The sequence below is a fragment of the Lissotriton helveticus genome, chromosome 11, assembly GCF_964261635.1.
Source record: "Lissotriton helveticus chromosome 11, aLisHel1.1, whole genome shotgun sequence".
In the NCBI taxonomy this organism is placed as follows: domain Eukaryota; kingdom Metazoa; phylum Chordata; class Amphibia; order Caudata; family Salamandridae; genus Lissotriton; species Lissotriton helveticus.
In genome coordinates this window covers 293421773-293443709 of record NC_136072.1, presented here as the reverse complement: position 1 = coordinate 293443709, position 21937 = coordinate 293421773, and the positions used below count along the sequence as shown (strand labels likewise).

At 46.2% G+C, this 21937-nt stretch overlaps 1 protein-coding gene across 1 annotated transcript in view; it reads right to left on the bottom strand.

Annotated features, from left to right (window-relative positions):
- Nucleotides 1-21937, bottom strand: part of GOT1L1 (glutamic-oxaloacetic transaminase 1 like 1) — a 484104-nt gene that overhangs the window by 67167 nt on the left and 395000 nt on the right. The window contains exon 7 of the mRNA XM_078666696.1: nucleotides 453-618. Within this exon, the coding sequence (XP_078522822.1) occupies nucleotides 453-618 (166 nt within the window). The remainder of the gene's footprint in view (nucleotides 1-452; nucleotides 619-21937) is intronic.

Below are 21937 nucleotides of genomic sequence, written 5' to 3'. Positions count from 1 at the left end.
AGTACAATTAAATGTTACTGTTATCCCTTCAGTGCAACCAACCAGGTGACGTCTGGAGGATTTTTTTATAGAAAGTGCCATACCGGCAAGGGCTGCTCTAGCATGCTAGTATTGTTGGTGCCATAAGCACAAGGGGTTTTGATAGTTGATGTGATGAGCCATTAATCTGTTATATTTTGCTGGAACGGATTGAAAATTGACACCTTTAGACTTTTGCTAAATCCTTGAATGTTTACCTCCAGTTTACGGTCAAAAGGAAATTCTGAAACTCTACCTTTGTCCAATTACATTTTTTTAAGGAAAAGGTACAGAATATGTCTTTCCGATGTCACTGCTGCTAGATATTGTAGGAGTTTTATCTGCCGGTTCATGAGCACCAGATGAAATAATTTGGTCCACTGGCCAATATTCCGCTTAAGAGACCACAATATTCATTTATGTAATTTGCTCACCATTCAGCATAAAGAGTGGGGTTATTCAGAATGGTGGCTACAACCCGCGCTCCAAGGGCAGGTGGACTTCCCCATGCCCCCTTTACAAGCTTCTCCAGCTGTGAACGACTGCTTAGGACGGCTTCCTTTTGCTTTGTTACGATGATAAGGTTACCAACTCTAGCATCTGCAAACAAATTACAAAGGGCATAATTAGTGTATATGAGAGGTAATGTGTGGGTCACTGCAATTCGGAAACCATATACAAAAATTACAATAGTCTGCAATGTGTGTGATCTCAGGCTTTCAGTTTATACAACATTACACAGAAAAATCGCACGTGTGAGGGGCAGAAGTGATACTTACTGCATACAAAGCACTTTGTTGTCAGGTCAACACTCTCATATATGTGCTTTGCCCCTGGGTCAAGCACATTATGTTATGAATATTTGTAGAGCACACGTACACAAAGTCTGTTTCATAGCGCTGAAATTGGACCAGTACGGTAAGAGTGCTGTAGGAAAGGGTTTCGTTATATGCTTGAATGAATAGCCAGGTTTTCAGCAGTATTGGTGCCGCTCAAGGCAATGGTACAACAATCTTTGCCTGACTGTAGACACAACGCCGAAATACGGCGATTGCGCCGGGAATAGAGGGGCATATCATAGCCATCGTTTTTTCACTCCACTGACAAGACCTTCACTACGAATCTATTTGCTCTGAAATACACTCGCCACCTACATAAAGTGGGGGACACACATATTAGAGTACGTACCTATTGTGTGAAGATAAATGCTGGATACTTCTTCCTTAATCTACTTTTCTTATTGGGGACATTTCCTATGACTGGCCAGAGATTGACATAATCCAAATGGTCTTCCAGCTCTGTTTCTTAAGTAGCGAAATGTTTACATATTGGACAATCCAAATCTTTTGGATCAACAGGTTTGTACGTATAAGCCTTGAAGAAGTTACAATCGAAACAAAACATGTGTCGGCTGTTTCCATCGTTGCCAACAGGGAGGTTTTATGAATAGGACCTCCGTGGGACAACTAGCAATATTAACACTCTTGTAAAACAATATAGGTCTTTGTTTTGGATTGTATCTTGAATATTGGGTTATCACAACTTGAATGAAACATTGTCATTTGTTATTAAATAGAATTTTGCAGAATGTATTTCTTGTACTAATTTCCTGTGAGTGGTCATATTGTTTTTTGAATCATAAACTGGTTACACTATTAAAAATAGTGATATAAATTTTGGAGAGTGCCGAGGTACAGTTGTGTTGTTTAGTCGCAGAATATACTCAGATCGACCTGTGACTAGCTCCTAGAGAGTTTTTTTGGGAGAGGGAAAGATTTTGGGGGAGCAATTCTGTCATTGAGAATGTAATGGAACTATGGTCGGACCATGCACTTGGGCAAACTATAAGGTTGTATAGTTTATCACTGGGGATATGCTGCCACCTGTTTTACCAGCAGGTCGGTGGTATAAGGGATGTAATAATTGTTGGGCAGGGCAGCAAGGATGTTAGGAGTAGACTCACCAGTGAGCCAAGTTTCTGTGAGTAGTAGAATGTCCGGAGCTTCGCTGTATAGTAGGTTGTAGATCTCTATTTGATGTTTCACTATTAATCGAGTATTTAGATAGATAAATGTTAATCGATTAGTTTTGGGACCACGGGTGCTGAGGCTGATCTTGGTGGTTTTAATGGGCAGCGCAAGTTATTTGATTTCTGTGAGTTCAGTTGCTGTGGCAATGCTTTTTAAGATTCCTAATTTATCTAACTTTTGCAGGACTGAGGGGCCAATTTTATACTCTATTGTGTGTAGGTTTTTAATGTCGCCAGATGAATAAGTGAGATTATGGGTATTTAGGTCATAGTGGCTGGCCCCTGGCCCCAGTCAGACGGGTGTAGAGAGGCTTGTCTGTGGCCACCATCACCACACCCACAGTGTGCACCCACAGTGTGCATCTGCTCTGCTTTGGTCATTTGTGGCAAATAGATCTAGTAGCCCTGCCTACAACAAATGAAAGCAAAAGGCACCCAATTGATAGACTGCAGAACAAATCAATACATTCACCCGCAAGCAAAAGATCAGGGTTAAATCCATCATTTTTTTGCTCACCATGCCACCCCAGTTTAGACCTGGCCATATGCAAATCAGTCTTGACCCTGTGCCTCATGGGAACAGTCCAGCCCGAACTGCCAAGCCTGGTCTTCCCTGGACCGGAAGCAAGCATCCTAGTACTGGTTTTGTGGTTTCACCCCTCTTCAGCCAGGATAGCTTGATTCCAGTGGCACACTGAGCCCAGGACCCACGTCTGGGGATACCTGGAGCACTTAGAAATGGCCTGGTGAGCAAAAAACTAAGGATTTAGGCCCAGATCTCTGTATTGGGGTGAGTGTATGACATTGTTCTGCATTCTGTCCATCAATTGTTCTTTTTGTAAACAACAAATGAAAGGCAGTGTTCTTATTGGACCACGGTTCTCAGATTAGTTTAGATTAGTTCCTCCAAGGAGCTAATGCGGTAAACTGATTTGGTAAAAACAAACGTTAAACACACAACAGTTTTTAAAACACCAAAGTCTTAAAAAGTTCTTTAAGTAAAAAGCTAGTGTTAGAACCGGGGTCTCTAGTTGGCAGGGGTATGCACCCTAGTCCAAGTAGGGACCACCGCTTCCGACCTGGTAGCTTGGCGCAGAGCAGCAAAGGCGTAACTTCAGAGGCAATGTGTAAAGTATTTGTGCAACACACAACGGCGATGACACAGTAAAAACACTCACAAAAGGAACACCACACCAGGGGGCTCATTAGGATGGCGGACGGACTTGCGTCCGTCCGCCACCCTTGAGGAGGAGGGAACGTCCGCAGGGGCTTCGGCGTTCCCTCCGTGCTGATTAGGATGTGACCGCCAGGGTGGCGGTCACATCCTCTATTTTTAACATTGCGGCGGGTGCAGCTTCAAGCTGCACCCGCCGCAATGTTAAAAATGCATGTGTTACATTTACATGCACAAAGCGGCAGGCACCGCACGGTGCCTGCTGCTTTGTGTACGCAAATGCAGGGGGGTACCATAGGTACCCCCCATGTGCACCCCCCACCCCCCATTCACCCAGGGGGCCCGCAACGGGCCCCCAAAGTGAATGTCCGTATGCTTTTCCATGGCGGAAAAGCCGCCGTGGAAAAGCATATTTACACCAACATCATAATATGGCGGACGGTGTCTCATAGACACCGCCTGCCATGTTATAGCTTTTCCGCCGCGGTCGGAAGCCGACCGCGGCGGAAAAGCGGCAGACGGAATTCCAGACCCACCAGCCATCCTAATTTGGCGGTGGGTCTTTGGAGTCTCCGCCGCGGTGTTTCCGCATCCTCCAGGCCGGCGGACACTTCCGCCGGCCCGGAGGATGCGGAAAAACCGCCATCCTAATGAGGCCCCAGTTTTGTAAAAGAATAAGAATTTCTTTATCTAAAAATTATGCGAGAACCAAAAGCAGGTAAATCCAGCTCCAGGCAAGATCAATAATAAAAAGGATTCCAGTTTCCAAGCAAGATCAATAATCAATAAGAATGAATCCAGTTCCCAGGCCTGATCAATAATAAAAAGGATTCCAGTTTCCAAGCAAGATTAATAATCAATAAGAATGAATCCAGTTCCCAGGCCTGATCAAATCACCAAAAGCTCATGTGTGCCAAGGGCTCCTGCTGGTAATGTCTTTCTCACAGTGTCCTTGGATGGCAAAAGTTCACTTGAGGTAGGTTCTTATGGTCAAAATTCACTGTGGGAAGGTTCTTAGGCCAAAGTTCCCTTGTAGCGTAATAAGTGTGCCTCTCATAGAAATGATGCTCCCAGCGTAGGAAGTGCGGCTGCCCAGGCGCTGCTGGTAATGCTAAAAAATGCCCCAGTGTCAATTACCAAGTAATTATGCCCCCGTAGGCCGGTCAGTGAAGGACGGTTCCCAGCCAAGCACAAAGTTCACACTCCAGGTACCCGGCCAACCCGCACCCCGCCCCTTCGCAGCAGCCTGGTTGCACTGAGGCGTTACCTGGGGTGGTGGTTGCGGGCGCGGGTGCGAGGCTCCTCTCCCCCTGGGGCCTTGGGCTCAGCAGGCGCTGCATGGGTGGGGGTCACAGCCACACAGCGCTCCTTTAGCACAGCGCTTAACAGTGCCTCCAAGTCCTGGGCAACGACGGAGCCTCCTGCCACACAGCGCTTCGCTTCTCAGCGCTACACAGCGCGCTCCGGTCCCAGTGGCGGTGACCTCGGGGCCAGTTTCAGTCGGCTTGCGCCAGAAGCAGAGGCAATCACAGAGCCCTCGGGAGGATCACGGGGCAAGCAGTGCTGAGGGCAGGCACAGCGTTGCAGGGCAAATCTTGAGAGTGTTGTTGCTGTTCCAAAGGGCAGTCTTTAAAACGCTGTTGTCCAAGGACAGGTAGTTTCCTTTAGCTTAAAAAGGGTGCAGTCCCAAAAAGGCAATATTTAAAAGGTTGAAAACTCTTTAAAATGTGGTTCAAAGAAAAGCAGTTCCTTTGGGATGTTGTGGAGACACTCTGGTGGTGATGTTGCAGTCTCCCATGCAGGGCAGGATCAGCAGACAGTAGGGCAGCTCAGCTGGTTGTGGGGCAGCAGTTCCTTGGAGCAGTCAGCCTCCTTCCCAGTGGCAATCCTCTTGTGCAGCAGTCCTCACTCCAGCAGGGATTCTTCCAGGTCCAGCAGTGTAACAAGAATGTGAGGCCAGGACCCTCCCTTATATATCTTTTTAGTCTAAGGGCTAGAAAGTGGTGGAAGTCTCTGGAAGGGTCTGGGGGCAGGGGCTTCTGGAAGAGTCCAGGGTGTTCTGGTATGTTCCCTACCTTCCCTGACCTAGCTGTCACAGTGACGAGAGACAGGCCGTTAAGGCTACAGTGGGCAGCCCGTCACAGCTCATCCCAGGGAAGAAAGTGTGAATCACCACTCCCACCTCCCAACCCAGGCAGGTTATCAGTACGCAGAGGGGAGGGGGTAGTCTGCAGCCTAATCTAAGTGTAGGCAGGAAAAGGTCCCCTTTATAAAAGTGGGATCCCTAGCGTAGTAATGCCCAAACCCTATATATCATTGGAAAGGGTTCCCCGCCCCGAGTCCAACAAGACCAAACATGATAGACTTATTAGGTCCCTGTCAGAAGTTATTCCATAAGTGGAGGTTTCCAATGTTAGCCTATTGGAGGATTAAACCTTACTGCGGTAGCAGTGGCTTGTGGCAGATATGCCAGCCTCACAAGGTTTTAGGGAAGAGCACCTGCACCTCAGCACTGTTTAGCAGTGGTGAGGCGCCCAGAGTCCTAAGTCCAACAAAATATAGGATAAAAATGGGAGGCAAAAAGGGCAAAAATGTAAGGGAGACCACCCTAAGGCTGACAGGTCTAACAGCTAGCAAGTATGTGCAAAAAGCAATTTAGTGCAAGTGGCTTTCACCTAAATGTCTCTGCTGCGAATCCGCTCTGCTTACGTCATTTGCCAATAGCTCTTGCAGCCCCACCAACAATGAATAAAAGGCAGTGTTCTGATTGATCTGTGATTCTCAGATTAGCTTAGATTGGTTCCCTCCAAGGAGCTAATGAGGCAATCTGATTTGGTAAAAGCAATCGTTTAACACACTGGGACGACTTCTGGTGGCCGACTGCACTGGGAGCAGACACCCACCAACCAGGCTCGCAACCTGTGGTTCATCCTCGACTCAACACTCTCCATGGCCAAGCAAGTCAATGCCGTCTTGTCCTTCTGCTTCAACACCCTCAGCATGCTCCGCAAGAACTACATGTGTATTCCCACCAAAACAAGAAGAACGGTCACCCAGGTCCTCGTCAGTAGCAGGCTGGACTACGGAAAAGTCCTCTACGCAGGAGCCCCGGCCAAACTCCTGATACGACTCCAACGCATACAGAACGCCTCTGCACGCCTGATCCTCGGCATCTCTCAACACAGCAACATCACACCCCACCTGAGAGACATGCACTGACCTCCCATCAACAAGAGGATCACCTTCAAGCTCCGCACTCCACAACACCGGTCCGGCATACCTCAACTGATGACTCACCTTCTACACACCGAACCGCCAGCTCCGCTCCGCCGACCTCGCCCTCGGCCCCCGCATCCAAAGAGCGACCACCGGTGGCAGATCGTTTTCCCACCTCGCCGCTAAGACCCTATCCTCCTTCGGCAGACCCAGGACCTACTAACCTCAGGAGGCTACTCAAGATCTGACTATTCGAGCAGTAGCAGCAGTCCTTCCCCCCTCCCCCAGCGCCTTGAGATCCTCACGGGTGAGTAGTGCGCTTTACAAATGTCCTGATTGATTGATTGATTGATTTTTAAAACACCAAAGTAATTCTTAAAAGTTTCTTTAAGTAAAAAGCTAGCAAGTATGGGAAAAAAGCAATTTAGTGCAAGCTGCTTTCACCTAACTGGCACATAGGTGCCTAATAAGTAGTAATAGTTAACTCTTCAAACTGAGCTCAGCTATATCCGGATAGAACATCTGTGACCACTCTCATAACTTGATGTAAGTGGGAGGCAGAGTTCGGTAATCGACTGCACCCATACTTTACCACAATGACAGGGAGTTATCACTGTCAGTGCTTTAGGTTGCATCACCACGATCAGGAATATTCAGACAGCAACTCAAAAAACATCACCTAAAATGTGGTGCTATGGCCGACTCAATGTCAAGGGAAGTGATTTAAACAAATAAATACGGCTGGTTAAGGTCGAGGGATAGGTGGCGGATCTCCATTTTTCTTTCCCAGACAGCTCCATAAAGCCCTAAGCTAGAACCATCTCCAAAGCACAACCACTGTAGACCCAAAAACAGGTTGATGTCAAGCACCAACCTTCAGAGTAGTCTGACTAAGGGAAAGGTCATGATAAAACTGTCCAGAAACACCTGTACATGAACCACAATACATTTCTGCTAGCTCCCAAATAATACCAGAGGCAGGAGAAGCATGTGTGAAGCCACAACACACTGTGGCACAGACCACAAGTGATGTATTATAAATATTTTATGGCTCCTAAGAAGGTAAAAGCAAGTAATTGTGAGTCACAGAGGTTTCCCATTCCGTTAAGCATCAGTAAGTCTACTGCATTGCATGTGTGTTTTGGTATACTTTACACCTTTTTAAGTGTATTATTCTGATTCTGGCACATTACTATTTGTTAGACCGGGCACCATTGGCGTGGGCCTCCCTTCCATTTTTGCTGTTGCCTCATTTGTGTTTGCTGGTGTTAGATGCTTTGGGCACTGTGCCACTGCTGTCCAGAGCCACAGTGCGTGTGCTCCCTACTGTAAATGAATGTACTAATTGGTGATTCCATGACTGACTATTTGGTTTACTTGTCAGACCCTAGTACAGTGCACTGAGTGTGCCCAGGGCATGAACTTCCAAATGCTGCTAGTGGGCTTGCAGCACTGATTGTGCCACCCACAGAAGCAGCCTTGTAAAACATGTCTAAGGTCTGCCATTGCAGAGCCTGTGTGCAGTCTGGTACTGTCATGCTGACTGGGTAAGTGCACCCACTTGCCAGTCCCTAAACATTTCCCTTTTCTTCATATTAGTCACCCCTATGGTAGGTCCAAGGGCAGGGCGCATTGTAAGTATAAGATAGGACAAGCCCTGATGTATGTGGCATGTCCTAGTAGTGAATTACAGCCATTTTCGTTTTTCACTATTGCAAGGCTACCTGTTCTCCATAGGCCAGAATGGGCTAAGAGAGTTATTACATTTTATAATCCTAACAGACTCAGAGAACATGGTAGAAATTCGAGTTTAGTATGCCTGGACTCAGAATAATAAAATACATCTTTTAGTGAAGTTTATTTTAATAATCTGTGTTTGCAAATACCACTTTTAGAAAGTAGGTATTTGCTTGTCTAACTATCCAAAGCCTGCCTCTGCTAGTTATGTATTCCTTTGTCTCGGTTTGTGAGTGACAGGGCTGGGGGATTCCAGGAGACAGGTTGGGGCAGCCCGTGGTGAATAGAGAGATCTGCATCTAGATGGGAGGGAGGAGTTGCACCTGGGACCTGAGTAGGGCTGGGCCTTCCATCTACAATGCCGGCTCCACCACCTGTGGTGTGTCCGCTGTCTCTGCCCAGCACACTGAAAGAAGAGAAGGAATACTGTCAACAAAGTGCTCCAGGGCTGTACTTGCCTTCCACAATGCTGGCTCCACCTCCCGCGGGGCGTCTGATGTGCCTGCCCAGTGCTGTGAAAGGAAAGGAGAAGTCTGGTAATCAGAGTGCTTCAGAACTGGTTTGGACTGGGCACAGGCCCCTCTCCCCTCAGAGAACAAAGGATTTTGAGGTATAAATATTGGGACCCTGATCCCATGAAATCAGATCACTTCTGGACTTACAAAACAAAACCTCTGCTGAGGAGAGGAACCTGAAGAAACTGAGGAGAAACTATTCCCAAGCTGAAGTGCTGCTTGGGGGATTGGCCTTCAGTGGTTGCCTGACTGCCAAAGAGAGGAGAAAGTACTTTGTGGACTTTTCTTTCAACTTATGCAAAGAACTCCAAGGGCTTGGAACAGAGCTTGCCCCCTGACCGAAGTCCCAGGACCAGTGGACTTCACCAGCCTTTGTGGATTGCTGCTGGAAACGCTGTTTCAATGGCTACAGAGGCAGGGAGCTGTGACCGACTCTCACGACCGGCCCGGTGTCCAGTAGGCACCGCATCAAGCAATGCCCACTTCGAACAACGCAAGCTCTGAGCTCAACGACTCCGTCCTGACACCGTCACCGAGCCGTTGCCTGCACCGCGACTGGTGGACACCGCGATGTGCAACGCCTCGCTACACCACCTCGTACTGGTCTGACCGACGCGGTCACTGCTGCTGACTTCGAGTCCTGTGAATGCACCGGAGTTGGGCACCGCCTTGCACGCTTTGCGACGCACAGCCCGACTCGCACCGCTGTCCGGACTGATCGACGCCAGCTCCCGAACTCTGGCTCTGTCGCCGCACCGCAAGCTGCAAGCACCCCATTGAAGCACCGCCTCGCCCTGCTACACATGCCTTGGATCCACCGACTCTGTCAACGGGTCGCTGTCTGCACCGCATCGAGGGACAAGGCGTCCTGAAACGCTTTCTTTTCTGCACCGCAACGAACACCGGAACCGGATCGCACATCTGTGCCGGCTGCCTCAAGTAAAAGGTACTGTGACTTAGTCTGTCGACATTGGAGTGGGCCCGTACAGACGCGGTCCGCTGGATTTGCTAGACACTGTGTTATTTCAACAACGCGGTAGCAAGACCGGGCTACCGACTCGCACAGAACCTTGAATTAAGCCTTTTAACCAGAACTCTTGAAATCTAATAGTACTGTGGATTCTTTTTCTCATTTATTGGTCTTGTGGTAACTCTATATAAAATATACTTATTTTTGATATAAAACCTTGTGTGGTGTCCATTTGTAGTGTTGTCACTGGGTTACTGTATGTGGTCACAAATGCTTAACTTACAACGCCTCTGAGATAAAGCCTTGCTGCTCGTGCCAAGCTACCAAGGGGGTGATCAGGGGTTATTTTAGGAGTGTAATCCCCTTATCCTGACTAGAGGAGAGGGTACCTATTTGTCACAAGTACCTACCTGTGCCAACTAGAGACCCCCAATTCTAACAATATTCCTGGCCTGAAAGGTGGGGTCACTTACTGCGCGCTCTGCTCTTCATTTCACGGCGATCTCAGCCTGCGGATACTCCTGCCCCGGTCCGCTGCAGCTTGTGCCGTTTGAGCAGTTGGCGTTGCGTCGGATCCTCAGGTCCTGTCTCCAGTCACAGTGTGCGTGTTTCGGTGGGACGGTCTAGTGCTCCCAGCCTACACACTGCTTAAGGCATGCTAAAGCGGGCGTGCAGCGGACATCAGTAACTCTACTGCATTGCATGTGCGTCTTCGTATTCTTTATGGCTTTTTAGGTGTATGATTCTGATTCTGGCTTTTTAGAAATACATTTTTAAAATGCTTTTGTTGGAAGCACATTACTATTCCTGACCTGAAAGGTGGGGTCACTTACTGCATGCTCTGCTCTTCATTTCACGGCAATCTCAGCCTGAGGATACTCCTGCCCTGGTCCGCCGCGGCTTGTGCTGTTTGAGCAGTGGGCGTTGCGACGTACCCTACACACTACTTAAGGCATGCTAAAGCGGGAACGCAGCAGACGCACGCAGCGGACCCACCGCGGGCATGCCAAAGGTGCACCAAAGGCATGCCCGTCTGCACCTGGACGGCACCAGGGGCCAGGACCCCTGCTTGTTTCGCAAGTGACCCAGTGTGCTACTCATCAGCAGAGATTTGGGCTCTAAGGAACACAGTTGACAAAGATTGCCTTCACTCCATTACAGTAGGTTCAGGATTGAAAGGTTGTAGGAAATGCAGTTTTTTGGCTAGGGCAGATACAGAGGGAGGGGAAAGGGAAAGGGTTCTGGAGTCCGTCAATGACAACGTACTTTGCCTATCTCTGAACTGCAGGACTCATAGTAAACATAGCCTTGATACGTGTGACCTATTAATAGATCAAAAACCAGCAGGGTTATTTTTAGTAGAAACTTGGCTCCATGAACAATCAGCACCAGATATTCTGGAAGCATTGCTGGAAGGATATGCTACTGTGAGGGGCGATAGATCCGGGTGGGGGGGAGGGGGCTAGCAGTGATGTTTAAAAAGGAATACCAGGTAAAAATGGTTCAACTGCCAAGGTCTGGATATGAAGCAGCGTTTTTTAATATGTCTCCTAACAGCGATTGGTCAGTTGCGGGTCTCCTTATTTACAGACCTCCGAGCCCGGCTAGAGCATTTATCAATGATTTGGTCAAAACAGTGCCCACTTGTGCCATCCGCTATTCATAATCCTAGGGGATTTGAATTTACACTTGGATAACAAGGAAAACCGAGAAATCGGTGAGATGACAATGGGACTACATGCCTTGGGTTTAGAACAGCTAGTCCATACCCCTACATACATTAAGGGTCATATCTTAGAAAGTATCTTTTTAAATAGTACTCAAGTGGAAGCTTTGCCACCTATGCCTATAGTCTGGTCTGACCACTCATTCCTCCCATTTTGGATTGAGAACCCTATAAACGTCTCTGGTAAATTGAGACAATGGTCAGAGTCCATAATGATTGGGAAATGGGCGCTACTCACTCTTGAAGAGTTTAGGGGCAAAATGGCCTCAATCGCATCAGAATTAGTGGCCGACACCGAGTAGGCAGATAAATAAGTCTCCTGCTGGATTAAGGATGCAGTGGATTCTTTAACACCTCTGAAACCCTGAAAGAGTGCCCGCTTAAAACCTTCAGCGGAATGGTTCTCAGAGGAAGTAGTACTGCTTAAAAAAGAATGTAGACACCTTGAACGCTGCTGGAGGGCGAACTATCAGATCGAGAAGAAGCTAAACTATCTTGAGGTGCCTAACACCTAGATTCATCAAAGTCCAGTTTTGCGAGTCTGTAATAGCGATTATTAAGGAATCGCTATTACAGACTCGCAAAACCGGGATTAATGTACAAATTGCAATTTATTTTGCGATTCCTACAGCTTCCTTATTTGCGATTCGCTAATTGCTAATCGCAAATAAGGAATAACTCCCCATTCATTCCTATGGGCCTAAAGGCCCATAGGAATGAATGGGAAGACATATCAATGTGCGAATCGCTATTAGCGATTCGCATTTTGAGTTTGTGATTTCAAGGGTGCAGGGGTGTCCAAAGGACACCCTGTTGAACCCCTGAAATGATATTGGACGCTGGTGTTACGCACACACATGTCCTAAGGACATGTGTGTGTGTAACATACAACTTAGAAAAATGCACTTAAGTGCATTTTTCTAAGTTTCCGCTATTTACCACGAGGTTTGACTTTGCGGTAAATAGCGGCCCAAAATTGCGAATTCGCAATTTTTAAATGTTTCATGAATTGCATTTAAGGAATCTCAAATAGAGATTCCTTAAATGCAATTCCTCGCAAATTTGCGAATTTTATAAGAGCGATTTTTGCATTTGGGATGAGGAATCCCAAATGCAAAAATTGCGCTCGCAAAGGGCCAGATTCTCAGAATCTGGCCCTTTGCGAGCTGATTTTACGTTGATGAATCTGGCCGTAAGTCTTATCACAAACAAATTAGAAGAACACACAGGAAGTTCTATATACAGAAATGGATTCTGCTAAAAACATCCCAAAAACATCTTCAATATTATCAAACAACTTAACTCCTTAGAGCGCGTCACAACAGTACTGCCAGCATCTGCAGATTACTGTAATAAAGTAGCAAGTTTCTTGCTGGGACAAATTGAGAATATATATGCCACCTTCCCTGAAACCAGCAGACACTTAGGGCCAGATGGAGGTAGAATTGATTTACCGATTCTTAATTACCGAATTTCACCGATTCGGTAATTAAGAATCGGTAAATCAGAGGGGTGGAGATGTAGGTATTCCAGATGTGCTGGAATACCGAATCGGAACAATTCGGTATTTACCGATTCGGTAAATACCGAATCGGTAATGCCCATTCATTCCTATGGGCTTTGAAGCCCATAGGAATGAATGGGCATTACCGATTCGGTATTTACCGAATCGATAAATACCGATTTTCACAAGGGTGCAGGGGGTGTCACTTTGACACCCTCTGGCCCCCCCAAAACAGGCTCGGGCACCGGAATCTGTATTTTACCATCAAATTGGATTTGATGGTATAATACCGATTCAGTAAGGCTTGTGGGACTCAGAAGAGTCCCACCTACATCTCAGATTTACCGAATCGGTAAAAATACCGATTCGGTATTTTACAGAATCGGTAAATTTACCGAATCGGTAAATTTACCGATTCTGTAAAATAATGCCCCTACATAGCATTTCTGAAATACCGGTCGGTAACGGCCGAAAATACCAATTTTCGGCCGTTACCGACCGACCTACGTCTGGCCCTATGTCTTTGCTCCACCAAAAAATAAAACATTGGGTGAGGGAAGTTTTATTTCCCATCCACCAGTAGAAAGGGACGTACTCCAACTCATGTCAGTAGTCGAATCGGGTTCTCCCTTGGATGCTAGACCTCCAAATATGCTATTGCGAGGGAGGGATGCTATTGCACCGGTGCTCACAAACTTGCTGAATATGTCCTTCGACTTTGGGCAGGTTCCAAATAACTGGAAACACACAATGGTGGTGCCATTAGTAAAAAAAAACATCTTAAGATCCTGCACTCCCAGAAAATCTGAGACCAGTATCTCTGCTTCCATTCTTTGAAAAAATTACAGAGAAATTCTTAAATACCTAACTGACTAAGTTCATGGAGGAGAACCAGGTACTTCATGAAACTCAATCTGTCTTTATAGCACTTCACAGCACTGAGTCGGCCTTACTCCTGGCTTCAGAGACGCTAAAAATAGCAGCAGATGAGGGAAGGAAGGCAGCACTGATATTGCTGGATTTGAATGCGGCATTCAATACTGTCTCCCTTGGCCTTGTTGTGAACGTATCTAGGACCCTATTTAAATATTCCCGATTTATGCCCTTATGTGGTTATAACAAATCATATCCTTATAAAGGCATAAGAATCGTATCCATATTTAGTCAGAGCCAATGCAGTCCAAATACGGCAAGGCTACTCCCATAGACTCCTAGAAAGTACAACGCGTTCTTTAAACAAACCAAGCCTCCAGCAGCCCGGTAATTCCCACTGCTTTTGTTTTGATTTGTCCAAGAACTCCTTGAGTCCTGAAAGAACTGTAAGTTCTTAGTGACGTCTTATGTCCAACCTTACGTCAAACTCGGCACCTTCCAGGTATAAATATACCAACAGCTGCCCTAGCAAACACACGGTGGTTTGGAGCAGATCAGCTGTCTACTTGCCCGAAGCCCTGCTGTGGCAAGAGCCGAAGGAAGCCGACCCTCCCATTGACGCACTGAGAGAGACGCTGTCTTTTCTCCTGCCGAGAAATCCAGCTCCAGTGTTTCCAGTCACCCTTGCGGGTTGCTGGGAGATCGAGTCCTGAGAAACGAGATACAAGACCTCCTTCATTCTCTAACCAAGGTACGGAGCTGATTAGATCCTCATAGAATTCTTGATTCAGATTCTTGGCAAAACTATCTCAACTTAAACTTCAGCTCATATACTCCTTCCCACGTACTAGGCTTAGGTTAGGTACACCGGGGTAGGCGTATCTTAGAAGCACCAGTTGAGTACGTTTAGTCATTGTTTTATATATGTATATATTTTATCTATTTTAAACACGGTATGGCTTAGAAACTGTACCATGCTTTTACAGTATTATTTCATAATACTCCTTTTACTGTACGCACTTTACTTTATAACAAGTATTGCAAGTGTGGCAACTCACTTCTCTTGCATGAGAAAGAAGACTATTCAATAAATAACCACTTTTATTGAAAACGCCGTCCCTCTATTTCTCTGCGCTTCTGGTGAAACTAAGTATGCACGATTGACTGAGTGAAATAGTTATCTATTGTTTCTGCGACTCTAGAGATATACTCATTATTCTGGAGGGAGCAAAGTTGTCATGTTTATGCGGTTGTCAGAAACTAATCCCTTCTTGTCTATTCAGGAAAGTTAACTCCTTCCTGTTCACTCGAGAACGTTTCTAGTGACCTCTGAGCTAGCTGACATTCATAATTAAGTCTAACATATTCAGTAGAGACCTAGTCGACCTCAGTCCTACGTCTAAACTATCGTTTATGTTATTCCAATGCGCAGAGCCTATTGGGAATTTAGGAACTACACTACAGCCTTCTCCTGGAGGGGCTTTGGGAGGCCAGTGTCAGAGGGAGCACATGGGAATGGATTAAACACTTCCTACGGAACAGATCGTTACAGTTTTTACAACATCCCTTTGAGTCCGAGATATGTCCTCTGTCTCAAGGGGTACCCCGGGGTTCCGCCCTCCGTCCAACATTATTTAATCTGTATATGCGCCCACTGGCGGATATTGTATTGAAACATGGGGTGAAACTGGTGTCATATGCTGATGACACTCAGCTGATTGTCACATTAGAACAAAAGGATGTAGAGGCAGCGCCAAATTCATAGCCTGCCGGAGTGTTCTGGCGAGCTGGGTGAAGCTCAGCTGCCTGCAATTAAATGCAGGCAAAACTGAGGTCATGGTAATTGGCAAACAACCCTCCATCAGGTCCCACATGTGGTGGCTGGAAGAACTAGAACCAACCCCGACTCCCAAACCGAAGAGTACAAATTTGGCAGTCTGATTTGACGTCACCTTATTGTTTACATGTGAAATATCAGCTCTGGCAAGCACATGTTCTGGCATTCTAAGAATGCTACGCAAAATCTTAGATATTCTACCATTAGATGCCATAAAGACCATTGTGCAGGCCCTGGTTACATCTCGTCTGGATTATTGCAACATCCTCTATTTAGGGGCTACAAAAGGCAATTTGAATAGCCACAAAAGGGTTTCGGGGGAAATAGCGCAAGAGAGCAACACCATTCCTCGAGTAGACCAGTAGCCCCCGCACTCGCGGTCTATGAGGGTAAAGCGTTGCCTCCAGCCCTTTATGGGGCGGAATTATGGGGCTTTGAAAATGCTGGTGAAATTGTCAAATCAGAGAATACATTTCTTAGAGACCTCGTTTCCCTTCCGATATCTACTCCGCTAAAACCCCTATATTATGATATGGGAAGGCGTTCCATCCAGGATATTGCACGTCTCCATCCTTTACTTTTCTGGGCCCGTATTAGAAGGGTCCCAGAGCTTGCCAACTATGCAGCAGCACTCAGTGAAGTGATTCTAGCTGATACAGGGAATAGGGTTTGATGGTTGACTAACCTTAGGCAGCTCCTAGCTGACATCGGGTTTGGGGAGGCTTGGGCTAGCCAGATTCCTCTGACCAAGCAGGAGCTCAAAAAGGCCTATTGGAAATGGGTACAGAATAGAGAGATTTGTAACCCTAAACTTGGGAAACTTACTGAGGAGTTCTTTGAGCATAAATCCATACAAAGATAAGAACCCTACCTAGATTTTATACAAATTCCTAAGGACAGGGCTCTGTTCATGAACTTGAAATTGGGGACACTTCCACATAACAGCATGACCACTGCATGGAATAGATCAAATACATTACTTGAATCCTGCCCAGGATGTGCTGCTCCCAAAGAATCTGTTGCTCACTTTCTTTTTGCGTGTCGTGCGTACAGGACGGCAAGGGCCAAATGGCTCAATTCAGTATGTAAAGAACTTGGCTGCACGAATTATCGTGTCGCACTCCGCATTTTAAAAACCAACACTGCCTCTCTATCTCTGGTTTGTGGCGCGGCCAAGTACCAGGGCTATGCTTGGATAATAAGACATAAGCTCCGATCTTTACCACCTCAGTAATCTACCTATTTTATATTGCTGTTTGACCTGTTCCCACAGTTGCTACTTATGGTTAACTGTATGTTTATTTTTGTAAAATTGTAAAAAACTCTCATATACAGGATGAATTTGCTTTTTCTATTTTTAAGATTTTAGAATGTGACCTCCATATATGTTGTATACTTTTATGAAAATTGTTTTTAAGATCTTAAAATGCGATTTTTTATATTGTAGTATGCTTTTATGATAAAGGTTTCATCGAATAAAGCTAATTTGAATTTGAATATACTACAGAAGGTCCAAAATGCAGCAGCCTGCATGATACTGAACATTCCGAGGCACACCCCGGTGGGAGCTGCCTTAAGGGAGCTAATTTGGTTACCAGCACAGGCAACAGCCACTATTAAAGCTCTATGTTTCTGCCACAGGATTTATAATGAGAAAGGGCTTAGGTGACTGCGCCCTCTACTCACCTTCTACAGACCTACCTGGAATCTCAGGTCCATGGGAACTGCTAAGTTAGTAGTGCCAAAAGTTCAAAAAGCACATTTGGGAGCAGATCCTTTAGCTTTTTAGCAGCCAAAGCTTGGTACAAGCTACCTTTGAAATTGAGGGTGCATCTGTCTGAAGTGATGTTTTGCAGAAAACTTAAGACTTCAGTCATCACCGTGGGACTGGCATTAAGCGCTCTTGCTGCGGATATACCGTCTATGCTGGGATCATGGGTTTTTCTGGGGGGGATATGGCTCTGTTAGGCTGAGGTGTCTCAGCGCGGGGACAATACATTGGAGTAACCAATCACTTTATAAGCTTTAATCTAATCTAAGTAGTGCCTTCTCAAAATACAAGGTACTATAATAGTGCGAGCTTTGCACAGTGATGTCTTGTCAGTGCAATTTGCAATTGCACCACCACAATATGTGACCTTTCTCTACTTTAGCCAGGAGTTCTTTCTCATTGATAGATGGCTAGAGCAGTGTATGCTTTATCAAAAGTGCCTTGGCTGTCCTTTAGAAGGCCACTGCAGCCTTAGAAAGTGTCCCCACCATGAGTGCCATCACTGCTAGAGGAAACCAGGTTGAGCTTCTTTCACCAGTGTCTTGTTCGTATTCTAGGACCCCAGCAGTGTGATGATTCTCTCAGAGGTGCCTTCTCAAAGTGATAGGACCTAAGCAGTATGAGTTTCATGGAACAGTGATATCTCAATGCTTCATCATTGCCCTCTTCGTCCTGTAAAACTTCAGCAGTGTGAGCTTCATTCAGTAGAAACTGATAGAGCTATAGGACCTCAACACTGTGCCTCCCTTCCATTTGTGCCTTCTCAGAGTTTCGGTATCTCAGGTGGTATCAATTGTTACTTTTTACATTACGATTTCCTTGTTCAACCTGTAATGTTTCATATTTATACATGATTATAGTGGCCAGCAAGCTTTGATAATAAGGCTGCCTTCAATTTGGGTTTAGCCGTTGTAGAAAGGTAGGATCCTTCTAGCATGGTTACCCCCACTTTTGCCTGGTGTTGGAGTGTTTTGGACTAGTCTGACAGGGATCCCGCTAATTAGGACCCCAGTCACTGTGCCTTCTCCCTATATAGGACTATAGTAGGTACATTGGTACTGTCCTAATTGGCTACTGATGTGCGCTTCTAAGTCCCTAGTATATGGTACTGAGGTACCCAGGGCATCCTATGGGCTGCAGCATGTATTGTGCCACCCATGAGAGAACACTCAAACAGTGACTACGGGCCTGCCATTGCAGTCTGTGTAAGTTGATGTTAGCACCACTTATGATAGATATAGGTTTTCATACATTTGAGGTCACTGCACTTAAAAGCTATAAGTCACCCCTAAGGTAGGTAGGCCTTTCAATCCTGAAGGCAGGGTGCTAAGTTATAAGTGTGAGTGTGCCCTGCACGAGCAGGACACCCACTACAAATCCCGGAGTCGATTCTCCAAGATTTGTAAGTTTTAAATTATTTATAAAGCACAGCGAATACCCGAGGGTGTCTTGGCGCTGATACGGTAAGCAGCGAGAGGGGAGAAGGGAACTCATTGCTTAAAAAGCCAGGTTTTCAGCAGCTTCCTGAATTGAGATAGGGAGGGAACTGATCTGAGATTGAGTGGAAGGAGATTCCAGGCTGTCCCAGCTCTAACCACGAAACTGCGTCAACCCCATTTATATTTTTTTAATCTGATAGTATTTGCTCTGCTGATCTTAAATTTCTTGAGGGAGTATACCATGATAGGGCTTTCTTGAGCAAGCAGGGGCCCGAATCATGGAAAGCACTGTAGGTCAGGGAAAGGGCTTTAAATGTGATCCTGTTTTTGACTCTCAACCAATGGAGATTCTTGAAAGCAGTGGAAATCAAAAGGCTGCCTAGGCACGTCAAGAAGGAGTCTGGTCGCCAAATTCGGAAGAATCTGCTACTTATTCAGATATTGAGCTTGCAGGCTGATGTACAGGCCAATACAATAATCAATTTTAGATAATACAAGTGTGGAAATAACTGACTTTCTGACTGACATAGGCAAAAATAATAAGATTCTCAATATGTTATATGAGGAGGAGACCACTGCGTTAATTTGGTTTCCCAAGAGTATCAATCATGACGCCCAGACTCTTCGCTTTCCTGGTCGGTATGGGAAGGGGGACCATCTCCCTAGGCCAAAACGGGGCAGACCAAAGGTTAGGGTTATTGCCGAGTAAGATCACCTCAGTCTTTCCCACAGTAAGCTAAAGATGGTGTCTATTCATCCAACTATTGATACCTTTCATGCAGTCATGTATGCGAGCACCAGTGCCGTTGGCATCCTGGGAGGCTGTTAACGCGATTTGCGTGTTGTCGCATAGGAGGTAAGAGAAAACCTGAAGGATTCGACTAGGGGGGCTAGGTCTGTGACGTATAAGTTGAAAAGAGTCGGGCTGAGCAAGGAACCCTGTGGAACCCAGCAGGGCAGGCTAAATGAGCTTGAAGAGAAGGCATATAAACTAATAGTGTTTCCCCTATTTGACAGGAAGGATGAAAGTAATTTCAAGGCAAGGTTTTTTATGCTGTTTGCTTCCAGACGGTGTATCAGTGTGGAATAATCTACTGTGTCAAACACTGCGGATAAGTCCAGCAGGATAAGGGCTTCTGATCCCTCATAGTCTAAGATGAAGTTAAGTGCGGTCAGCCATTCTGATGCATATTGTGGCCAGCGTCAGGCTAACTATTTATTGGCTGTGCTGAACCTGGGCATGTTTGGTATCAAACATGTTGGAACCATACCCAAATACCGTTATCGGTGTTGGAGGTCTGATTTCATGCACCAGGGGGCTCCTCCGGGAAGCCCCTGGTGCTCCCGGTAACAGCCTTCCAGGGTCTGCCAGAAATCTAGTGCTGCTGCCGACCCCAGACATGATTCTGCGCTCCTGCTGCTGAGCTTGGCTCAAGCAGGGGAAGGTAAAACAATAGGTTTCCTGTCACAGGGAGGTGTGACCACCACCCATGACAGGACGCAGTGTATTGGGCTGGGGTGGGTGCGCTTGCCAGTGCCACAAAACTGCTTTCAAGGGCACATTTGGTGCCCTCCTTGCATACTCCAGCTGGAACCAGTTCAGCGAGCCCTTGGCTCCCACTCTGACACGAAACTGGACAAAGGACATGGGAGTATCCTTCCCTCTGTCCAGCCCCTCCTCTGGGAAGAACCCTTGATATGTACCAACCCTTTCCGTAGGGTACTCAAGGGCCAACCTGTGGGTGGCTCTTCAGATTTTTTGTGGGACAAGATTCAAACCCAAAACCACTTCAACTTTGACCGTCTGGGCGCCTTGGACTTCGCCTGAAACAGAGCCTGCATCAAGCAAGATTCCTGCTGCTCCTCGTTCTGCTGTTCTGCAAGCCTTCTTCGTCACCTGTGCCTGTGCTTCATCCAGGTTCCTCTCCAGGACTGTGGGCAATAAAGATACTAGAAGGAATCTCCCTTGGAGTGCTGTACCACGGCGCTCAGACCAATCACAACGCTGCAATGCATTGGCTGCAGGGAGCGTGGGAGCCCTGGTGTTTACTTCTTCCTGTTTCCCCAAGAAACCAGGAAGAGGACACAGGAAAGGCAATGAGGGCTGCTGGGAGGTAAGTGATTTTTTTCCCGATCCCGCCCCTTCCCCCCCAGTACGCCCCACTGCTGCTTCCAGGTAGCACCTGCGACTGCGCAAAATGTACAAGTAAAATAACATTTTTGTCAAGGCCTAGCAATAACAAGAGTCTCGCGTTTCACCAAGACATCATCGCAAGGAGAAAGCAAGGTCTTCCCATTGAAAGCAAGGTCATACCATTAATGGGCAAATTCATGACATAGTCATTAATATTATTGTATAAATGTACGGTCTGTAACCATGTGCCCTACATATAAACATAGTGTTAGACCTGACACCCAACTGTGGTAGCCCCCAAATCTTTTGCCTCCCCCCTCCTGTTTTGCTTTATTACTTTACCTGTAAATATTTAGAAAATGGTACTCCATGCACACAGGGCCTGTAAATAAAACACTACCACTTGTTCTGCAGCACATACTGTGCCACACACCAAAGTAACCTTTTAAAACATGTCTCAAGCCTGCCACTGCCATTTTGACCTGGCAAAATAAACCTTTTGCCAAGCCTAAACTTTTCTTTTTATTATTTATTACATTTAGGTCACCCTTAAAGTAGACACTAAAGGCTCGTAGGGCAGGGTGCCTTCTACTTAAAAATGGGACATGTGAGTTAAAGTGATACATGTCCTGGTAGTGAAAAACTCCTAAAATCATTTTTCACTATTGCACAGCTCATCTCCCATAGGATAACCCTGGGTCACCTCACTACACTTAATAAGTGATACCTTAAGTTTAGGAGATACAAAAATTATGTTTACACTCAAATAAATTGAAATTTAATACCCTCTTTAATGGTAAAATCGCATTTTAAGTCACAAATGTGAAAAAAAATCTTTTAGAAGGTGGAATTATCTTGTCCTAACAATTTGGTGCCTGCAGCCTTTATTTGGGGTAATTTGACTGGGTATAGTTGGCAGCTGCCCTTGTGTAGTCCTGCCAAACAGCGAGACAAAGATTTACTAGGTGTTGGCAGGATGGGCTATCCTGGCGGG